At 35.0% G+C, this 23,718-nt stretch overlaps 1 protein-coding gene across 1 annotated transcript in view; it reads left to right on the top strand.

The window, feature by feature from the left end:
- Positions 1-1,398: 1,398 nt before the first annotated feature.
- Positions 1,399-23,718, top strand: part of LOC131152934 (THO complex subunit 2) — an 83,576-nt gene continuing 61,256 nt past the window's right edge. Inside the window, exons 1-3 of the mRNA XM_058104900.1 lie at positions 1,399-1,803; positions 1,881-2,006; positions 18,681-18,722. Coding sequence (XP_057960883.1) covers positions 1,669-1,803; positions 1,881-2,006; positions 18,681-18,722 — 303 coding nt within the window. The 5' untranslated portion in view covers positions 1,399-1,668. The remainder of the gene's footprint in view (positions 1,804-1,880; positions 2,007-18,680; positions 18,723-23,718) is intronic.

Here is a 23,718-nt window from a genome sequence, read left to right as displayed (position 1 = left end):
ATATATATATATATATATATATATTTTTTTTTTAAATTTAAAAATAGAGAGTCGTGGAACCTGCAAATGTAAAATCAATGGTAATCGAATCTCATAACAACTAAAGGTATGGCCAGGCCACACATTATCATATGTAGGGAAATTGGAAATTCTGAATTCTATTATTCAAGGGGTGGAATGTTTTTGGCTTGCCTTTTTTCCTATCCCCCTAAATGTGCTTAGACAGATCATTAAGGTGTGTAGGGTCTTCTTATGGGGTGGAAAGAAGAAGCCCATGGTGGCTTGGCACGACATCTGCCTGCCAAAAGATGAGGGAGGACTCAGCATTTTTGATCTGAGCTCTTTGAACAAAGCTTTACTGTCTAGAACTCTTTGGAATATACATTCCAAGAAGGACTCCTTATGGACTAAATGGATCCATCATAATTACTTAAAGAACAACAATATTTGGGGGATTACAGCAAAGAAGGAGGATTCCTAGCTCTTCAAAAAAATTCTGGAGATTAGAGATCAGCTTCTTGTCAAATATGGGAGTGTTGGATGTGCCATTGAGCTGATGGAAGGGTGGGATCTATGCTCACATAGATGCTACGAATTTTGGAGAGAAAAAATGCCTAGAGTTCCATGGAGAAAGGAAGTTTGGTTCAACAGATCCCAACTAAACATGTTTTTGTTTATGGTTGACTCTGAAAGGAAAACTACATACTTGTGATAAGCTGGTAGGAGTGGAGACAGACCAGAGATGCACCTATTGTAATACAGAAACAGAATCCATTGACCACCTCTTCTTTAAATGCAATTTTACAGGTGAGATTTGGAGGATCATTAAGGAATGGCTAGGCTTAAAAAGGAGTATGACCACCATCAAGGCTGCAGTCAAATGGATGCACAAGGAAGCAAAGGGCAGAAACATACAAGCTGCTGGACGGAAAATTGCCTTGGCTGCAATAGTCTATTATATTTGGAACTTTAAGAACAAATTCAGATTTGAGGGACTTTCAATCTCTCTTTTGGAGTTAGTCAAAGTAATTCAAAGACACACCTTCACGACAGTTTTTAACAAATATGATATGTTTCTAGTAAATATGTAATTCAATTGTTAAAAGTTGTCTTGTTTCGGTTATGTAAGGAAGAAATAGTATGATGGCTGATTCTCTTTGGATCCTGGGTATGCCCGGTTTTTTGGATGTATTTTCGATTTGGTGTAATACCTTGTTTGTTTGGCCTGGGTATGCTCAGAGTATTTGTACATACGTACTTTGATCAATATACACTTTTACCATTTGATAAAAAAAAAAAAAAATGGTAAATTAGTTGTTAAACCGAGCCGTCCACCCGGTAACTGGTGAGCCGACAGGTTTATTTTAAAAACATCGCAAGCAGGCGTTTTACTTGCTCGATCTCTCCTGCGGCCCTGCCCAAATGCAAGGGGCTTAGCGCAACCCAAATGCAGACCATAACAAAACCGGAGGAAGAAAACTCTCAGCAGCCCCTTCGTCACCAAAACATCCACTCCATTCCCCTCAAACCCTAGAAACCCTCTTTTGCGATTTCAAACCTTATGAAAGCACCTCAGATTCCACCCGCCTTCCTCAACCGCACCCACTTCTGAACCACACAGCTCAAATTCCAAAATTCTAGGGCTTGTTCGTTTCACTTTCTTCTGCCATGTCTATCCCACCCATACAGTGCATATACATAACAGAGGACTGCCTTCAAGAATGGAAAAGCGGAAATCCTAGCTTTAGAGTCCCCAAGCCAGTTCCCATGCTTCGCTTTCTCTATGAGCTTTGCTGGAGCTTGGTATGCATTCTTTATGAATTGATCAATCTTCTGTTTTACGGTTTTTTTTAAATGATTTGTTTGTGAATTTTGTTTAGGTCCGCGGAGAGTTACCGTTTCAGAAATGTAAATTAGCATTAGAGTCGGTTGAGTTTTTGGATAAAGTTTCGAATGAAGAGATGGCCTCAAATTTTGCTGATATAGTCACCCAAATGGCTCAGGACGTGAGCATTTATGCAATTATTATTATTGTTATTATTATTATTATTATTATTATTATTATTATTATTGTTGTTGTTGTTGTTTTTAATAGTTTGTGTTAATTTATTGTCGTAGTTTGCTGATTGAAATTTGGCTGTGGATTCTGTTTCTGCTATGCTATTAAACAGTGAATGAGATTCCGTTTTTTGATTTTTAATCGAGATTCGATTGTCAAAATGCTTAAGTACTAGGAAATATTTCCTTGAAATGTGGTTATTCACGACCTGATTTTTCATTGGGCAAGGGTTTGAATTGGGGAATTTAGCAAACATATTTGTAATTTTTTTTATATTTGTAAATTATAATTATTGTACCACATATGGGTTCTACATGAAAAATTAGTGTGAATATTCAGAATGGCGCTGCATGGTTGGCTTTGGTTCAATCTAGTTTAGAAGTGTAATTGATTTATTTTTGAATATCACATTGCCACACAGAAGAGCAAATGGACCTTGTTACATGCAACGACATTCTTGAAAAAATGGATTAACAATATATTCCAAGCACAATGATGAAGCATACTATGACAGGCTAACTTCTCAAATCACCTTTAGAAGATTTAAAAAAATTTAGAATATCTTCTTTATTAAAATTCTGTTAGTACTGCTCTGTTGGAGTTGTGAGGATTTCTATTCCTCAAGTTCTCCAAAGATTTTACTTTCTTCTTGATAATTTCTTATTTCTATTACTTATTTTAGCATAAAACAAGTTTCAAAATTTATGAATGTAGAATGTTGGGCAACGAAGAAACATAATATCTAAAAAGTAAAAGTTGCTAAGATAAGAATGCTTAGATGGATGAGTGGTATAACATTTGAAAGATAAATTAAGGAATGAACATATTTGTGATAAGTTAGGTGTTAGCTCTTATAGAAGATAAGATAAGGGAGGGACGACTAAGATGATATGGACACTTGCAACGTAGGTTACATAGTGCACCTGTGAGGAAGAGTGACTTAGTTACTATGGGAGGTAGTAGAAGGGGTAGAGGTAGACCTAAAATTCCCTGAATCTATCAAAAGAAATGGTCCATGATCACATAAATTGGCGGAAAAGAATTCATATAGCCGACCCCACCTAGTGGGACTAAGGCTTGGTTTTGTTTTTGTTGTTGTTGTTGTTGGAGGAGTTACATCTAGCTAAGTTTTCAAGATGAGAATGTTTAGATGGATGCGTGGTATAATAGTGAAAGATAAATTAAAAAATCAACATATTCGCGGTAAGATAGGCGTAACTCTTGTAGAAGATAAGATGAGGGAAGAATGACGTAGATGGTTTGGGCACTTGCAACGTATGCAACATAATGCGCCGGTGAGGAAGAGTGAGTTAGTTATTTGTTAGGGACAGTAGGAGGGGTAGGGGTAGACCTAAAATGACTTGAAATGAGATAGTGAGTAAGGATTTAATAACCCTGAATTTGTCGAAATAAATTGTCCATGATCACATAAATTGGCGGAAAATGATTCATGTAGCTGACCCCACCTAGTGGGACTTATGGCTTGGTTTTGTTGTTTGTAGTTATTGTTATAGTAGTTACATCCAATTGATTCATCATCATCAGGCATTCATTTCTTTGAAATCAAGGATTACATTTAATGGATTTTTCTAGCCTCCTATGCTGCTGATTTGACAAGAAAATGCTTGAAGGCTTAATACAACAATGTTACATGTGACTTTCTGTATTGGTGGAGGGACAATGTGATGTTGCTTTGGTTTTTATGGTGTTTATATTTTATAAATCTTGGGACCTGGGTTGTCTACTAAGACACATCATTTGCCCCACTTAGTTATTGGACATAATTTAAGTTATCGAGTTAATTTGAACAAGAGTCTAGATTAATGAGTGTTGTTAATATTTGGAATTTGAAATGGATGAGGTTTTGGTTGATTGTTTGGATGGGGCTGGTTATAACCATTGCAATAAACAAGAAAATATGGTGAATTTGTTGTTTCTGTTCTTGACCACTTAATTCTTATGCTCTTGAAGTGGTCTAATGAAGCCTCTGCGTTGCATCTGTTTCCACGAAAGTCATTTTTCAATGCAATTTCTGCATGTTTTCCTTTCAATTGCTATTGGTTGAGCTTCTTTAAACAGAAGGCTGTTGCATTCTTGTAACAATTTGAAGCGTTTGTGGAGGGTTTTAAGTGGATATTTTAGATGGTATACTATCAACTGTTTGTGTCAAGGTGGATGCTTGGGTAATGTAGAACATGGTTTTAAATCGCGGTAGCGGGTCGCGTAACGTAACGGTAATGAGTGTAATGGGAAGAGGGAGTAGTGGATGTTACATAACGGGAAGCGGGTGTAACGGCCGTGAATTTTTTTGAAGCACGCACAACCTTGTGCATATTAGCGTACTTGCATGTTTTAAGCTTTTAGCCCTTCTTAGAAAGAGTTCTGGTGTATTTTGGATCCTTTAGTTCGTGTAACTAAGTTATTTGGTAAGGGCAACAAGTTTACATTTGTTTTAAACCACCATTGATAGAAAAATTACGCGTGTGTATTTATACTTCTCATTGTTTTTATCTTTGATAAATTCTTATGTGTGCTAAATTAATTAATAAAATAAAATACACTACATACTCCATTAATCTATTAGACACAAAAGACATACGAATAATACAAATATAAAATAGCTAGAAAAGAAAGAAGGTTGAAGTTGAAAAATATAGAACAAAAATATCACATTACTAATATTATCAAAATAAAATATTTTCTTAACAAGTTAGCATTTTCAAATTGTTAATTAATGCATCTATTGTTAGTATTTAAAGAAATATTAAATTTTGTATCATTGTCATCCTCATTATAATCTTTTCCCTTCTTGCCACTAGGTATATTGAGAATGATATATGAAAGAGAGGGAAAAAGTGAGAAGAAAAAGTAAAAAATAAAATAATATTTTGGTGTAACAGTCTTGTAGCGGTTACGTAACGGCCGTAGTGGCCTTTACGTAATGGTCGCGGTCGGTAACACCCGCTACGGCTGTGATTTTTCTTCCCACCGATTTCGTAGTGTGTAACGGTATCGATAACCCAAAAAACTGTTTTGTAACGATCGTGGCCTTTATTTAAAACCATGATGTAGAAGCATTAGTTGATTATGTTGAGGTTAATCCACTAGCTTTTGGGAATCTGTAAAGGGGCAGAATTATCAATTTAAGGACTTTTCCCATATATTTTGGTGTCAAGTGATCTTGGTTTTGTTGTGTGAATTGTAGTGATTAGTCTATAGAAAAATGATCCTTTTTTGAAGTTGTATTTTATTTCGTATGGAAGGTTGTGTGGTCAATGCCGCACCTTGGTACGTGATGGGTGCCAGAACTTTTAGGCGGCCAATGGAGGATCATAGTATTGTTATTTTAGATAAAAAAGAATATTCATAAAATAGAAAGGAATACATTCAAGCAAGGATAAGAAATCTTTAAAATGAAAACTAAAGAAAAGAGAACTAAGAAAAAAAATCAAAAACAAATTAGAAGAAATCCTAACAGAAGCTAAACAAGAAAGTACCTTTTCAATAGCTTCCCGTAATAGTTTATGCTCACCCACACAAGACCTAGGGGTGGGCAAAACACCAGCCTCGGTCTACTCAGTCTTCTCTCTTTCCTTGCCCCTTCATCCTCGACAGTAGAAATATCCTCTAAACTATCCAATGGATATGGTAGCACATAAGAAATATCACCCAAAAAATCTGAAGATTCTGATCCATACCCAAATTGATTGCCTCATCTACAAGTATCTAACATGGCCTCATCATCAGGCCAAGGTTGTTAGAATTGGGATTCTTAGTGGGATCGTTGGAGAGGTCTGCAAGGTCAAATCGTAGAATTGGATCGAGGATCATAAGATTCTACTTTCAATGTAAAATAATAATATAAAAAAATATATATGTGGAACTTTATGACAAGTCTTAAGACTATACACTTGTTTAGTAACTTAGTAAGTATAAGAAGTTAAAAATATAATAAAAAGTTCAAACAATAAAAGGAAGAAAAAGAAGAAGAGCAAGAAAAGGAGAAGAAGATGGAGAAAAACAATGCTCACTATTGTGTCTTTTCAAGAAGCAAAAAATCTGTTTCAAAGCATACCTTTGCAGCTCTGCTGGGCCTGTTGGCTTGGCTCTTTTCTTGGTTGCTGCTGATCAAACAAGAACTCTGTGTTGAAGAGGACTGACGTGTTCTTGTTGAACACCAAAGAAGGAAGAAGACTGAGGGCTGAATTTTTGTCAAACCCCAGGAACTCTAGTTGTTGAACACCAAAGAACTGTTGATCAAACAGCAAGACTGCTAGCTGCTGCTGATCAAACACCAGTCACTAGATGAAGGGCTCTCTGGTTGTCAAATTCAGGTGCTGGGTTACTGAATTTTGATGAGTAGAAGACGGAGGTGTTGAACTCCATGAAACTTAGGTGCGGACTCCGCTGAATTTGTTCATTAATGGGAGGATGGGAGCCATTTTGCCCTAGTTCTAGTAGACTTTGGACCCAACATAAACCTTTTGAGGCCTTTGGGCGAATAAAAACATGTATTGGGCCACATTATTGAAGCCCAAAAAGGAACAAAAATCCCTATCCAGGTAACAGAGTGGGATCTGTACGATTCTAATTATGATTCTACTTACGATTCTACGATTTTGATTATATGATTCTACCGATTCTTTTATGATTCTACTTGATTCCAATTTTTGTTGCGATTTGGATCGTTTGGGTGAATCTGGATCGTGGAATCGTATGATCCTATGATCCAGCTCGCGATTTTAATAACCATGCATCAGACCTATCACCTCATCTCCCCTTTTGTTTAATGTGTTTTCCTTAGTAACCTTTTTGAATGGAACTTAGATAGCTTCTACCCATTTGTAAGCTCCTCAAGATAAAAAGGAAAAAAAAACTACCATCTCTATATCTTTTCAAAGGAGACTTACCCAAATGTCAGCATTATTATGCCTTTCAATTGTGCAGTTCATTTTATCATGTACTCCCCCCCCCCCAACCAGGAAAAAGAGAGAGAGAGAGAGAGAGAGAGAGAGAGAGAGAGAGAGAGAGAGAGAGAGAATATATATCTTGGATGGATGCCTTTCTCTCAACCACAGGTTTCATCACCCCACCTGATTTTGCCTTTGCATTATTAGAATCCTCACCATCTCGAATGCTGATCATATCACCAGTCAAATTAACCTTTTTTCTGAATCTCCTACTTCTCTGGAACCATCACTCAACCTCCATCGTCGAGAGAAAGACCTCAGTAAAACTCATTGGTATTTAAAACGTCCCTTCCCAGAGTGCACTGAACAATTCTCATGATGCTGCTTTATTATCTCTATCTGGGGAAGAAACACTCATCGAGCCACGATTCTTCTTCTCCTCCATTTGCACTCTCTGCCTGAGACCAGATCTCCTGTGTCTGTCCTTTTTGAAGCCCTCCACTGCATGGACCTCTCCTACACTCCTATCTAGATTGATGTTTGCTGGTCTGGAAATGTAGCCGTTTGGACACCCTCACCATTTGTAGTTGAGATCCCGAATTATGTTGGACAGCTGCAAGAGCCTTAATGACAATAACTTGGTTAGGGAGCCCATTTTTTAGAGCAATAAGCCTGTTCTCTTGAAAAATCGATGCTCACCTGGGAATTAGCTTCTGCAAGGCCTATGCCAACCAATATTTGCCCCATTTCCAGAACGATAGTTACATAATTCAGTTCTTCCACTCCATATTTGCGTGACAATCCTCTAGAGAAACCACCTTAGTGACATCTGACACAATTGCTGTACCACCCCAATATAAGCATGCAGATAGTTGGCAGCTTGACACTGCACAAACAGGCTTCATGCGCTGAACTACTTCCTCAATGACCAGAGAGATTTTTTACTTCCTACTATCACTACCTGGCTCCATGATTGAGCATTGTTCTATTCCTCTTCACTGACAGCACCACTACCAGGATGAATATCCTTGGCCATCGCATGATCCTCCTGGACAAAGCCTCACCACTGATCCCCTTTAGACCCACTGGGAACAAAAAGTAAAGAACACTTTCCAATCCAACCCTAGCTCCAAAACCTTCCCTAATTTCATTGATCAAATCCCTATCCAATTTGTAATGCTACCAAATAGCATGCTGCAACCTCCCTGACCAAATCTTTCAAACATCAATGACAAACCACCCAAGAACCGCTTCACAGCTACTGAAGATATAATCACCCATTGATTACAATTTGGGTTATCGATCCAAAACCTTCCCTAGTTTCATTGATCAAATCCCTATCCAATTTGTAATGCTACCAAATAGCATGCTGCAACCTCCCTGACCAAATCTTTCAAACATCAATGACAAACCACCCAAGAACTGCTTCACAGCTACTGAAGATATAATCACCCATTGATTACAATTTGGGTAATCGATCATGAGTGGTTTCTTTTTTGATTTGAACTGATCTTCTGCAGTCCCCTTCCTTCATGACCTATGGTAGCCATAGCAACAAATTGAGGCAATGACTGTAGGGAGGAAAGAGGGAGACGTTTCACAAGTCATCATGTCATTTCCCTTCTTATTGTTATTAATAAGAAGTAGTTTTCTTTCTTGTTAAGGCTTAGTGTGGCTCCTCAGTGGCTTTTGAAGAGAAACTTTTAAAAAGGAAGCAATGAAAAGGAGCTGATTCAATTAGTTGTAACATTTGTTTGCCCCCTACAAAAAAAGTGCCGTTAGAAAGAAAAAAGGCGAGCTTGAGTGTCAGGTAAAAAAGCCGGAAGGTGACTGAAAATGTTCAAAATGACATTTTAACCTCTGATACAGCAATTGGGCATAATTGCAAGGCCAAAATTTCATTAAACAGGCTTGTCTAGTCATGGAGCTCTCTCCTTTCTTCTCTCGTCAATGTTTATAAGCATTACTGGTTTATAAGCATCATTGATGTTGTGCGATGCATGCACAACAGCAGATGCAGCAGCAGCAGCAGCAGCAACCTGTTTGTCCATCACTGGTGGGTCAGCATCTCCATATGGGGATTACGGTACCTATAGTAGAGACGGACAAGGTTTTGTTTGGGGATTGGACTGTGTTGAAGCGTTGAGGATGGGGTGGGTTGGGCCAGGTTGTGTGGAAGTTATTTTGGATTTGGGCCAGATTTTGGACAAGAAAGGATTTGAAGCTAGGCGAACTGAGTGAACAGGCCCGATTTCTGAATGTTTGAAGTTATGACCAGGCCCAATTTTCTGCCCAGGGGACTTTGATGGAAATGCAGGGGCCATTTGAGGATCTGGTTTGTGGTGAGACTCAGAAGATCTCTGAAGGGAGAGTCAATTTGGGAGCAAACTGTGCTGAGGCCCATGGCTTTGAAGGAACAAGTCCACCGTGCTTTAGAATCTTGTGAGCATTTGAATTAGGCCCAATATTCTAATTTACTTAAGGGAAATGCTGGGGCCATGATAAGCTTAGTAAGGAGAAAGGGGATACAATGCAGGGCGCTGGGATCCCATTTGGAAGCCTACATTCTTGCAGCCCCTATAGGGTCTGTTTCCTAGCTGGAGAAGAAGAAGTGTACATCTTCTTTGCAGATTAGGGTTAATGATGAGTTGCATGCTGCAAGTGTGGAAGCAAGCTCAGAATAGCAATGGTTCTGGTGAGTGTGGGGGGATATTGACTGGCATTGCTTTTAAATCAGAGGGGGAGGGTTACTGTCATGATGATATCAGTTATAAGGATCACAAAGGGTGTGTGTGGAGGATTTTCAGGGTAAAGGAGATGATGTGGGAGATAAGGCTTCTAGTAAGAGAAATACGTGTAAATGTTAGTGGCAATAAGGTTTATGGGATAGAGTAGTTTATTTGCCCTTGCTTCTTTTAGGGCACTCTCTCTGGAATTTTTGAGAAATTTCGTTGTCTGGCCTCGCTTATGTGGGGGATCAATGGGGATCATGAAGGGGGCGTGTGGAAAATTTTCAAGGTAAAGGAGATGATGTGGAGATAAGGCTACTGGCGAGGGAAAGACATGTAAAAATTTTCCCCCCCACTTCTTTTTGGGCACACTTTTGAGAATTTTTTTGAGAAATTTCGTTGTTTGACCTCCAAAGGGAGTGGAGAATAGCACTTCTGTAATTGTTTTTTGGATGATTATTGGTGGATGTCTTGTCCCCAAGCTTGTACTTTTGTTTCTTTTATAATGAGTGAATTTTTCTTGTAGAAAAGAAATGAAGAATCAGAGTCCAAGTGGTAGGAATGTAAATGGATTCAAGTTGGTGGATATTTTGCCTAATCTGCTCCTATGAGTAGGTGAAGGAAGAATGTGACTAAGGGTTGGACATTAATGGAGATGTTATTGTCATGGATTTGGTTGCTATTGTTAAGGACATTACTGGGCTTAATAGAAATTTTAATAAGGAGGAAGATATTTGTTGTCCGATGATTGAGGGGTTGGATTGGTTCCTCATTTCTAGGGATTAGTCCATTTGAGAGGCCTTTAGAGGAGTTGGAGGTTAAGAGGGTGCGGTGTTTAGTGTGGATAGGGAGAAAGCTCCTGAGCTTGTTGAGATGTTGGGATGTGGTTAAGGTGGTTTTGATGGGAGTGATTTTGGATTTCGACATTAATTGACTGATTCCTAAAACTCAACTTTCATTACTTTTGTACTTAAAACAATTGTTCTATTAGAATTAATGATTGTTGATGTAATAACTTGATCATGAGTGTTTATAAGATTATTGCCAATGCGAATAGACCTATTAGAGAGGTGATGGGGATATTGTTCCTAGTTTGCGATAAGCTTTTCTTGGCGGGCGGTTTATTCTTTGGATGCTATTCTTGTGCCAATAAGGTTATAGAGGATGTTAAGAGTATAGTTCTCAAATAGAGATTCAAATCTTGAATTGATGTTAGGAGTATAGTGTGTGCTGGGAGGTTGTTAGTAGGTCTAAGGAAGAAGGGAGCTTGGGTCTTGGTAACTTGATGTCTAAAAACTTTGCCCTTGTGGGTGAGTGGTTATGGTGTTTTTTGTTGGAAATTAATTAACAATTTAACTTTAGCATATGATTATTAAGAGTAAGTTTGTCTTGCAATGGTCAAATTGGGGAGAGTTTCACATGAAAGCTCATGGAGATTCATTTCACAGGTCTCTCTCTCTCTCTCTTCCCCTTCTTCCGCTGTATATAGTGGGAGATGGATGTTGGATTTATTTTTATGAGGATCTTTGGCTAGGGAACTTTCTTTGTTTGCTTCTTTTCCTTCTTTATTTTGTCTAACTTTGTGTCTTGAGGCACTATTTCTTCATTCTTGATTATTGATAGGGATGTTGCTCTTATCCAAAAAAAAAAAAAAACAGGGTATTTCTTGACACTTATTTTTGTAGGAATCTTTTAACTATAGCCTATAGGGAGGCGGAAAGCTTTTCTCGCTTCTTAGTTTGTTGGATTCCTATAATTTTTTTTTAGATAACAAAAATTCCATTATTAAAGACTAAAAAGGTGCAATAGATGGAGGATAAGACATCATCTGCAAAAACAAAAATTAACTACAATAGTGCTGTCTTTGAATCCCTTTGAAGAGTGCACATTAATAACCCCACAAAGGCCCTAAAAGAATGTGCCTAGATAGAAGCAAGGAAAGTTAAGGGCTCGTTTAGTTGTAGAAAACATTTTCTGTTTTCCATTTTCTAGTTTTCCAAAAAATTATAAAAACTTCATCCTATTTTTTAGTTTTTCAAGATTCATATGAAAAGGGTAGAAAACGAAGAGTTTGTTTAAATGTCCAAAAAATTTCATATTTAATTTCTAGATTTTAAAATAATCACAAAAAATATAAATTGTTTTTGAGTTTTCTAGAAATGAATAAGGTATTATTTGGAATCATGGATTTTGGGACTTGAATTTGGATTTGTGTGGATTTTGAAGAAATTTTGTACGTAATCCATAAAAATTAAAGTCTAAGATTTGATTCCATGTTCCCATATGCAAAGTAAGAGTTAGTAATCTAGAAAAATAATTGAAGTTGTTTTTTAACTTTTCTAAATAAATTTGGAAAATTGGAAAATAAGGTGGCATTTTTGTAATTATTTGAAAAATTAGAATTGGAAAATAAAACTATTCCTACAAACAAATAGTGCTAAAACTATTTATTGTTGTTCATCTATTTCTTACAAAAATTGTAAAAATGAAAATTAGCTAATTGTTTTTCCAATTTTTTGAAAAACTAAAATGGAAAATGAAAACTGTTTTCCATAGGGCACAACTTAATGTGCCCTAACTTTCTCCCAAAGAAAAGTTGGAAGGGAGAGGGATATACTCCTTGACCGAAATTGTACGTCGTGTTCTAAGTGTACTACCCTAATACATTACGGTTTAAATCTTTCAGCCTGGCTAGCTCGTTGAGTCTCAGGGCTTTCCCTGACGCATGGTCGGGGTCGTTACGAATAGGACGAATATACTGAACCTTTGTAGGCCTCATCCTTCATCAATCTCTCCATCCGGATACTCACGTAGGCTGCCAAGTATATTCAAAAAGTGTCTAAATAACAATGAAGCAAGAGCAAGCTCAAACATGAACAGTTAGTTGGTGGAAGTGTTTTGATCCTTGAAAATTCTTGTGTTCCCCTTGAGCCATAGGGTCCAAAAATATGGCAAACACTGTACAAATCCATAAAACCCTCACACTTCTACTCTTCCCAAAGCTCTGAATCTCACCATAAAAAAGATATTCACATTTTGCGTGGCAGCCCTTGCATTGCCAGATTAAGAAAACCAAGTATTTCAAAGATACCTTGCCACTTCAACACATTGGAGGATTTTAACCCTTAATAACCTGCAGAAAAGGAGGTTGCCCCATTGTTAATAGGTTTTTTTATTGTTGGATAATGTTGAATTCATCGATCACATCCTCTTGCACTGTTCTTGGACCTGGAACTTTCAGAGTTTGACCAGGCAGCTGTGGGTCACTGTTAGATCTATGGGAGAAGAGATAAGGGCCTCGAAAGGTATTTGAGCCAGCAAAGAGAAGAGGAAAGTTTTGCCCCTCATTCCCCTTGCCATCTTCTAGTTTGTTTTAGAGGGAAAGAATTAAAGATAGTATCTGAAGGATCGGCTATGCTCTTACAGACCATTGGATTGCTATTTGTAACGAGTGTTCACATTGAACTTTTTTTGAATGTCTTGACTTTTATGGCACCCTGCCAGTGTGAGTGATCTTTTTGTGTGTGTTTGTACTTGGGCAGTGTCCTCTTGATGCCCTTCAATAAGATTTTCTTAACTGATAAGAAAAAAAAAGATACCTTTGCCATCCAACAATGGAGAAATTCCTATCACTTTTCTTGTTGAGCGATATTAGGTTTTGATATTTGTATAGTTCTGGTATTTTCTCTTGGGTTATTCACTGAGCTCAATCTTTTCTTGTTAGCTGGTTGTGAAAATCTAGTTGCTGTTCAGTATCTCAGTCTAAAATTCAGAAAACCAAAACCAGAAATAGAAACCGAAACTAAAAGTAGAAACTGAAAATGATAACTGTCAACCTGTTTGGTTGTGTCTGTAAAATGAAAAAAAATTGAAAACCTGTTTCATTTTGATTGTTTATTTTCAAAAATTTCTATTTCTTATAGCTCTAAGAACACCTTGTAACAAAATCAAATCTCCTCATTGCACAGGAATACTATATGGTCAAAATGGATGCCATCATTATTGAAAAAAAAAAAAGGATGCCATGGAAAAATTAAACTAACCCAAACATCACAGAATTCCAACCCACCACCCCAAAAAAAGGCAAAAAAAAAAAAAAAAGGAAGAGAAAGAAAAAACCAAGGCTTCCCAGGCTTGCATTGTTATTTGACATTTAATGCCAAAAAAATCGCAGCAGCAGTCTGAAAATTAAACCCCAAACACCAAAGAATTACTTCAAGTAACGGAGGGAGGGTGAACTTGGTGGATGGCAGGGAACCTTGGTTTAGTTGGAGGTCTGAGCACCTGAAGTAACTGCCTGTGAAACTAGTACTGCAGTGTAGTGGGATCAAATTTTTGCAAACAGCAACAAATTTGGCCAAAAAATCATGATTTGTAGTGTAGTAATCAGAGAGAGAGAGAGAGAGAGGGTAACGGCTAGGAAGAAGAGGGAGGCTGCGGCGTGCTATTGCCCAAGTGTTTTGTGTGGAGAGAAAATCGAAGATGCACTTGAATGTTGCACCAGGGCTTTGTTGTAAAATGATCAGATACAAGATGTTGCTTCAGTCTGTAAAAGATTAAGTGGGTTGGGAAGAAAGTTAGAGAACTTAAAAATCAGGATTAAACTTTGGTATAGTGGAAAAGAAAAGCATAAAAATAGGGTTGGAATCATTGTAGACAAATACATAAAAAAATAATGGGGTAGATGTTAAAAGAATAGGGGGTAAGATTATAAAAATAAAGATAGTTTTAGGCTCAGAGATAATGAATGTCATTAATGTGTATATTCCCCAACTAGGATGAATGGAACACCTTAAAAGACAATTTTGGGAGGATAGATAGTGTTATACAAGGGATATTAGGGCAGGAAAAACATTCTTAGGGCCTGATTTGAATGGACGCATCAAAAAGGACAATAAAATGTATGAGAGGATACATGGATGCCATGGATATAGAGATAAAAATGAGTCTAGTGATATGATTTGACTTTTCCATGTCTTACGATTTGGTCATATTGAATCCCTGCTTTACACACTTAATAACCTTGAAGAGTTGACAAAGTAAAGTCAAATAGTTTTTTTCTTAACTAGTATTCAGGATCATTTATCATGTGATGATGGTAAGTTATCCCAAGTGGAAGTTTGACTGCACAACGTACAGTTATAGTGTGAGATATATGTACTAGAAAATGGAATAGAAAGAACAAAATAAATTAATGCAAGAGGACTAGTTGGTGGAGTCTAAAGGGAGAACATATGGTAAAATTTAAAGATAAAATGACAAAGAGGGGGATTGGACCTTAGGGGATAGGGGAAATGTGTGCTGTGGATTAGGGCGACTAGCTCTATTAAAAAGAGCTAAAAGGATTTTAGGTCAGTCTAGAGGAAGATTCTTGTGCAGTAAAGAAAGTTGGCGGTGGGATATGTCCAAAAAGATGTAAAGTAAAAAATAATATGGTACAAAACATGGCAAAATTGTAGAAATAAACATAGAAAACTTTGAAAAGTATAAAAAGGCAAGAAAAAATGCAAAAAAGGACCATTAGTGAAGCTAAACATAGAGCTTATGATAGTTTATATGCTAGGATGGATACAAAAGGAGGAGAAAGAGACATATATAAACTTGCTAGAGCTACAGAAAGAAAGTGCAAAGATTTAGGTAATGTGAAATGTATAAAGGATGTGAATGACAGTGTGGTCCTCATCAAAGAAGAAGACAAAAAGAAGAGGTGGCAAAGATACTTTAATAAGCTGTTTAATCAAAACCAAATTGAAATTCTGAATTTTGAAGTGGCAAATGAGGAAAGGACTAAAAATGTGAGATTTATTCACAAAATTATAGTCAGTGTTGTAAATATGGTGTTAAAAAGTATGAAAAGTGGAAATCAATTGGGCTAGATAACATCACAATTAAAGTTTGAAAATGTTTAGGAGATGTTGGAAGTATATGGTTAACAAATCTATTCAAAGCTATTATAAAAACCAAGAAAATTTTAGAGGATTGGAGGAAAAGCACATTAATACCTATGTACAAAAAACAAAGTTCATATTCAAAATTGTAATAATTGTTGCGGAATCAAACTTAAAGAGTCAAAAATTGTGGCAAAGGGTAATTGAACAAATAATAAGATTAGAAATGAGGGTCTTAGAGAATCAATTCGGTTTTATGCCTAGGAGGTTGACAACATATGCTATTCATATTTTAAGAAGGTCAATGGAAAAGTTTAGAGAAAAGAAGAGGGACTTGCATATAGTTTTTATTGGCCTAGAGAAAGCCTATGATAGATAGTACCTAGGGAGGGCTTTTGGTTGGTTTTGGAAAAGAAGGGAGTATGCACTAGATATATTGATGTCATTAAGGATATGAATGATACAATAGGAGTACATCAAGGTTCTACTTTTGAGTCCTATATTTTTGCTTTAATGATCGATGAACTCACTAGGAATATCCAAAACGAGATCCCACGGTGTATGTTTAGTTGCATATGATATTGTTCTAATTGATGAAAGTAGGAGTGAAGTAGAATATAAGTTTGAATTGTGGAGAATAACTTTTGAGTCTAGAGGCTTTAGGATAAGCAGAAATAAGACAAAATATATGAAATGTAACTTCAGCCATGTTATTGGAGATACCGAGATAAGATTAAACTTGATAATCAAGAAACTAATAGCACTAGTAGATTTAGATACCTTGTATCTATCATGCAAGTGGAAGGAAAGATTGATGAAGATACAATACAGAGAATTAAAGCAGGTTGGGTGAAATGGAGTGCTTTAGGCATGCTGTGTGATTGTAGAATATCCTTAAAATTAAAAGAAAAATTCTATAAGGCGGCTATAAGACCAGATATGCCATATGGATCAAAATGTTGGGCAACTAAGGAGCAACATATCCAAAATGTAGAAGTTGCCAAAATGCAAATGCTAAGGTGGATGAGTGGTATAACATTAAAAGATAAATTAAGGAACAAACATGTACGCAATAGGTTAGGGATAGCACCTGCAGAAGAAAAGATAAGAGTGTGGCAGCTTAGATGGTTTGAACATTTGAAGCATAGGCCAAGTAGTGTACCAGAGCGGAGGGGTAAGTGAGTTATTGTTAATGGTAGTAGAAGGGTAAAGGTAGACCTAAAATAGCTTGGAATTAGATAATGAGAAAGGATTTAATATCTCTTAAGCTAGCTGAGGAAAATGCCCTTAAACGTGCGAAATGGCAGAAATGATTCATATAGCCGACCCACTCGAGTGGGACTTAAGGCTTCTTGTTGTTTTTGTTGACAAGATGTTGCTTCAATTAGTGAAAACCACTTTTTTTGTGCTTTTCATTTGTTGAAGATGCAAAGAAAACAGTTTCTTCTTGAAGTGGCACAATATACTGATGCTTTTGGATTTGTTAAGGCAACAAGGAAAAAAGCAATAACAATGATATGAATGCACCCTAAAATTCCTTACACAGTTGAGGCTTTTGTTTGAACGGCTGTTTTTAATGGAGTTAACATCGATAATAATGTTGCAGACTAGGAGACCTTATATGGCTTTATTAATAGATGATGTGTTATGTCAATGGTGAGGATTGTCCTTATCTTTTTTCTTCATGCCCCATGGCTTGGTGTTTGTGGAACAAGCTCTTTAGCTTGTTTGGAGAGTGCTGGGTGTGCTGTAAATCTATAGAGAGTTTTTTCGCAGATCAATTTTAGAGGTTTCAGAAGGTGCAAGAACATGAGAACTTTGTTCTGGTGGTGTGCAGCTTTTTCTGTTTTGTGGGTACTTGGCTTGAGAAAAATGCACATTTTTTTGAGGTGGACTTTCATCAATTAATTTGATTTAGGATAGGATTTTTTCTGCTTAGTTGTGGATTTTCTTGTCACATTGTTTTGGCAGTGTGGTTTTCTTTGATATTCAGCTCGATTGGATGGCCTTGTTTGCCTGATTTATATTTCTTCTTGTAGTTGTTTCCTTCTTTTTTTTTTGTTTTGTTTTCACCCCCTTAGTTGTCTCAGAGGATAAGTTGTAATCCATGTATATTCTTTCTCCTTAATAAGAATTTCCCTTTCCTATTAAAAGGATCAAGAGTGGTATAGTGGGAACTATCTTCTGGGTAATGTGTGAAATAGGTTGGGGGTGGTGGTGTGTAGCGGTGGACTCATCATTATGGAATAATCTCATTCATATATTGATTTCATCAAAGCCTATTAAGTTACAAGGTCACTTATTTTGAAATCTTAATGCGACTCTTAACAACTTTTTTTTTTTGAGGGTTCTTTCATGGGTAAATTTCTCTATTGATTTGTTTATGTTTAACGATATAGTGGAGTTTGGATGAGACTTGTGCTTATGGGTCAATGTAATTGAGGGCTATTAGTTGTCCTTCCTCAAAGTGTGCGCCCGTATATTCTAGGATCAGTCCTTTGAATACAACACTGGATATTGAATAGAACTTAATGACTAAGGAGGTCAAGTGCAAAGAGTTCCCTTTCAATCATTTGGGTGTGAGGAATTGTGTGAGTGGTTGTTTAGTGATACAAAGAGGACATATAGTTTGGAGTTCTATTATTATTATTATTATTGTTATTATTATTATTATTATTATTATTTTTGGATGAGAGGAGATCTATTAATTCCATGGGGGATGGTATTGAATTTTGCATGAAGGCCAGTTGGTTCTGCATGCAGATGGATTGCTCTGTTTTTAGCTACTGGTTTTCTCCATAATGACAGGATTATACTCTACAATGATGATGAAAACCAAGCCTCAAGTCATGCTTGATTGTTCTCAACTATTTATAAAATGTTCATATTTTGTTTCAGATCTGGGCGTACAGTTGTTTCACTTATTGTTGGATCATTCATTTTATCTTTGTTTATTCTTCAGCTGGAGTGATCATAGTCAATGATATTTTTATTTATGACTTGCTGCTTCTATTTTTTTTTTCTTTTGTTAATGCTCTACTAACATTTACCCTTTAAACTGTATCTGATTCACTTGTGTCCACATCAATTGCAGATTACGATGTCAGGGGAGAATCGATCCCGTCTTATCAAATTGGCAAGTATTCAACTTTAGAATGCATGTTGTGTTTCTTGTCCAGTGGATGATGCACATAGGCTTGAATGCTTTTTGCTTACTGTGGAAACTTGCTGCTGGGATTCATTGTTTGATTTGAACTATCAACATTTTGTTGCATCCATGTGAAAGTATGTGAATGCAAAAACATTGCATTTTAATTTGCTTATAATTCCCATATTTGGTTCATATGATTCAAATTTTGTTCTGCAGTATGCTGTTTTCTATTTCTTTTTGATTTGTTCTTCTATATAAGCGTGGGCTTGGGTGTTTGTGACTTGATACATATTTATTTATTTTTAATGAAAATGGATGCATGTTGCCGAGGTAGTTTTGGTCCCTATGTAAAAATAATCATTTTTGGTTTGGAGGATATTATTTAATTTATTGATTTATTTATTTATTGATAATGGAGGGTCCCAGTTGTAAATTGACCTACTACCTCTGTTCACTTAAATATAAATATGTTTTTTTGTGGAATTGAACCTAGGATGTTGAGTTTTCTTAAATAAAGTCCTCGAGGATGTTATTTTTGGCTTAAAATTTGGGATTGGTTTAGGATTAGATAGTATATGAGGAGACTGCTAATTTGAGCTACATTGGAAGAAGTATTTGAACTCTTAAGACACTTGTTAAGATGCAAGTGCATTGCACATGAAAGTTTAAAACATGAAAAATTAAATGGTAAGTGTGGTGAGTTGAGTTCAATTGAAGTACATTTCCAACATAGGTAAAAAAAAAAGGGCACATGCATAGGCCTTTCCCATTAAATGTAAAGGGCTCACATGTTTCTACCAATCATTCAGTATGACCTTTATTTGGCAAGTTTTTGTTGGGAAGAAACATAAACACGTATTACACAGTTTAAAAAGAATGAGGCGTCAAATTTACACCAATTGTTTATCTTCATTTCAAATTTGTCAATCTTTAATTTTTGGAAACAATGAATAAATATCAATGCTATAAATGTATCCATATATGTGTGTGTGTGTGTGGGCGTGGGCGTGTGCGCGTGCGTGTGCGTGTGCGTATTTTAGGCCAATTGAAAATACTTGTTATTCTAGCAATGTTTTTTGCGATTGCTTATCAAGTGCAAATAATTGTTAATTATAAACTCAAAATGTGTTTATTTTTTGGATTAAGATTTATTGAATGGTAAATATGTTTTGACTTAAAATATCTTGTGCACAGAGGACATGCATACACATCCATGGTTAAAGATTATGCAAATTGTTGGTATTGGTATTTGAGAAATCTGAAATTAAATGCTGCATTTTGTGGGTTATGAATTACACAAGGCAACATTTTGAATTTAGGTAAGTTTAGGGGCCATTTGGTATTGTGGTAAAAAATTATGGAAATGAAAGCTAGAAATGAGAACTAAAAAACAAAAACAAAAACTAAAAACCTGTTTGATTAATATTTTTAGAACTAAAACAAATTAAAAATTTGATTAAACAAATGCTCATTTTTGGCCTTGGATCAATAGCATTTTAAATAATATGATTAAATTATAGAAGTAAAAAATAATACAAATTAAGAATTATATAAAAATAAAATTATTATACTTTTACTTAATTATTATATTTCAGAATTCACTTTATAGGAACAATTTTATTATACTTGACAATCTAAAAATAGTAAAAATATATTTTAAACGGCTTTTATTATTTTTTATTATTTTAAAAAAAGTATAGTTGTTTTCATTTTAATTATATTTTAAATTCCCTTGATCATTAATTTTAATTTTAATTTTAATATAAAATTATGTATTAAATGAACAGTTTAATTTACAAAAGTTAAATTTGGATATTAAATCATTATTGAAACAAGTTGCTAAAACAACTGAAAACCATAAGATTTGGCTTACAATTTTTTTGAAAATAGTGAAAAAATCGACAAGTGAAACAAAAGCTAGCAGTGTAAACAAACACATTTTTCATAGTCTATTTTTTCACTGTACAGAAACATAAATAGGAAAAAGAAACGATACCGAAAAATTAAGGGGCTGTTTGGTACCACTATCAAATATTATTAAAACAAAAATTAGAAGCGAAAATTGAAAACTAGAAATAGAAACTAAAACTCGAAAACCAACGACCTGTTTGGTTAATATTTCTAGTACTAAATAAATTGAAAACTTGGTTTAACAAATTCTCATTTTTGTCCTTGAATCAAATAACAATTATAAAATTGATTAAAATAATAAAAGTACAAAGTAGTATAAATTTAAAATATTATAATAAAAATTATATAATTATTTTACTTAATTATTATATTTCAAAATTCACTTTACAAGGAAAGCCTTATTTCAAAATTCACTTTACAAGAAAAATCTTATTATAGATGACAATTGAAATACGGTAAAAATATTTGTAAATTGAATTTTATTATTTATTATTATTTTTTAATTTTATGGCCATTTTTTATTTTAATTATATTTTTAATTTATATGAAAATTTCATTTTCATTTTAATTAAAATGTATGGATAAAATGAATGATTTAACCCAAAAAAAGGTAATTATGGATACAAAAATATTTTGACAATAGGTTGCCAATACAGACGTGGCAGGTAAAGATGTTAGTTCAAGAAACTAGGATTATATTAGTAACTTGGAATATAGGGACGCGTACGGATAAAAGAATGGAAATTGTGGATACAATGATCAGAAGAAGAATTAATATAATTTGCCTTCAAGAAACTAAGTGAGTAGGAGAGAAAACTAGAGAAATTGATAAATCAGGATTTAAACTTTGGTACATTGGAAAAGAAAAACATAAGAATGGAGTAGGCATTATTATAGACAAAAATTTAAAAGATAGTGTTTTGGATGTAACTAGAGTAGGGGATCGAATTATAAAAATCAAGATGATATTAGGACGAGATAATAAATATCATTAGTGCTCATGCTCCTCAAGTCGGCTTAGCAGAAAATCTTAAGAGATAATTTTGGGAAGATATGGATAGTATTGTACAAGGCATACCAGGGATTGAGAAAATATTTATAGGAGGAGATCTGAATAGACACGTTGGAAGAGATGATAAAAATTATGAGAGGATACATAGAGGATATGGATATGGAGACAAGAATGAGTCTGAGGATGATCTTAGACTTCGCTATGTCATATGATTTTAGTATAATGAATACTTGCTTTAAGAAGAGAGAAGAACACTTAATAACCTTTAAAAGTGGACAAAATAGAAGTCAAATAGATTTTTTTTTAACTAGGAGGGTAGATTGTTTATCATGTAAGGATTGTAAAATTATTCCAGGTGAATGCCTAACCACACAACATAGAGTCTTAGTGTTAGATATGTGTTAAAAAATGGAAGAAAAAGGATAAAATAAACCAGTGTAAGCGAACTAGATGGTGGAACCTAAAAGGAGAAAATATAATAAAATATAAAGATAAAATGATCAATGATGAGGATTGGACCATAGAGGATGGGATAGATACAAATACTCTTTGGAATAGATTAGCTAGCTCTATTAAAAAGATAGGAAAAGAGATTTTAGGTGAATCAAGGGGAAGATTCTTGAATAGCAAAGAGAGTTGGTGGTGGGATAAAGATGTACAAAAAATCATAAAGATAACAAGAATTTTGTATAAAATGTGGCAAAAATGTAGAAACAAAGATAACTTCGAAAAATATAAGGAGGCAAGAAAAGATGCAAAAAGGCTATTAGTGAAGCTAAATATAGATCATTTAATAGTTTGTATGATAGATGAGGTACAAAAGAAGGGGAAAGAGGTATATTTAAACTTGCTAAAGCTAGAGAAAGGAAGAGTAAGGACTTAGGAAATGTAAAATGTATAAAAAGTGAGGATAATATTGTCTTGGTTAAGGATGAAGACATTAAAGAGAGATGGCGAAGTTACTTTAGTAGGTTGTTTAATGAAAACCAAATGGAAGGCTTAAACTTAGAATTGTTAAATGAGGAAAAAGACTAAAAATATGAGATTTATTCGCAAAATTAGAGTTAACGAAATTAAGTTTGCACTAAAAAAGATGAAAAATGGGAAAACTATGGGATCAGATAACATCTCAATTGAAGTTTAGAAATGCTTAGGTGATAACAGAATTATATGATTAATTAATTTATTTAATACAATTGTAAAAGTTAAGAAAATGCCAGATGAATGGACGAAAAACACTTTAATAATACCTATTTACAAAAATAAAGGAGATATTCAAAATTGTAATAATTATCGTGGAATTAAACTTATGAGTCATATGATGAAACTATTGGAAATGGTAGTTGAACAAAGATTAAGGTTAGAAACGAAGGTATTAGAAAATCTATTTGGTTTTATGCATGGGAGATACCACAAAAGCTATTTATCTTTTAAGAAGATTAATAGAAAAGTTTAGGGAAAAGAAAAGGGACTCGCATATGATATTTATTGACCTTGAGAAAGCATATGATAGGATACCTAAGGAAGTTATATGGTGGGTTTTAGAAAAAAAAGGTATAAGTAGTAGGTATATTGATGTTATTAAGGATATGTACGACGGAGTAATGACTAGTGTGAGGACTATAGATGGAGAAAATAGAGAATTTCCAATCACCATAGGTGTACATCAAGAATCTGCTTTGAGTCCTTATCTTTTTGCTTTAGTGATGGACCAATTGGCTAAGAGTATTCAAAAAGAGGTTTCATAGTGTATATTGTTTGCAGATGATATTGTATTAATTGACGAAACTAGGAACAGAGTAGAGGCTGAGTTGGAATTATGGAGATAAGCTTTGGAATCTAAAGACTTTAGGATAAGTAGAAATAAAAAAGAATATATGAAATGTAATTTAAGTAATGATAGGAGAAATATTGGAGACAAAGTTAAACTTGATGATGAAGAAATAAATAGCACTTGTAGATTTCGATACCTTGGATCTATTATGCAAACTGAAGGAGAAATTGAAGATGATGTAATGCATAGAGTTAAAGTAGGTTGGGTAAGAATACCCTTAAATT

This window comes from Malania oleifera, chromosome 4, assembly GCF_029873635.1.
Source record: "Malania oleifera isolate guangnan ecotype guangnan chromosome 4, ASM2987363v1, whole genome shotgun sequence".
Taxonomy (NCBI): domain Eukaryota; kingdom Viridiplantae; phylum Streptophyta; class Magnoliopsida; order Santalales; family Ximeniaceae; genus Malania; species Malania oleifera.
The sequence above is the reverse complement of the archived record's forward strand: the minus strand, read 5'-3'. Positions and strand labels throughout refer to the sequence as shown.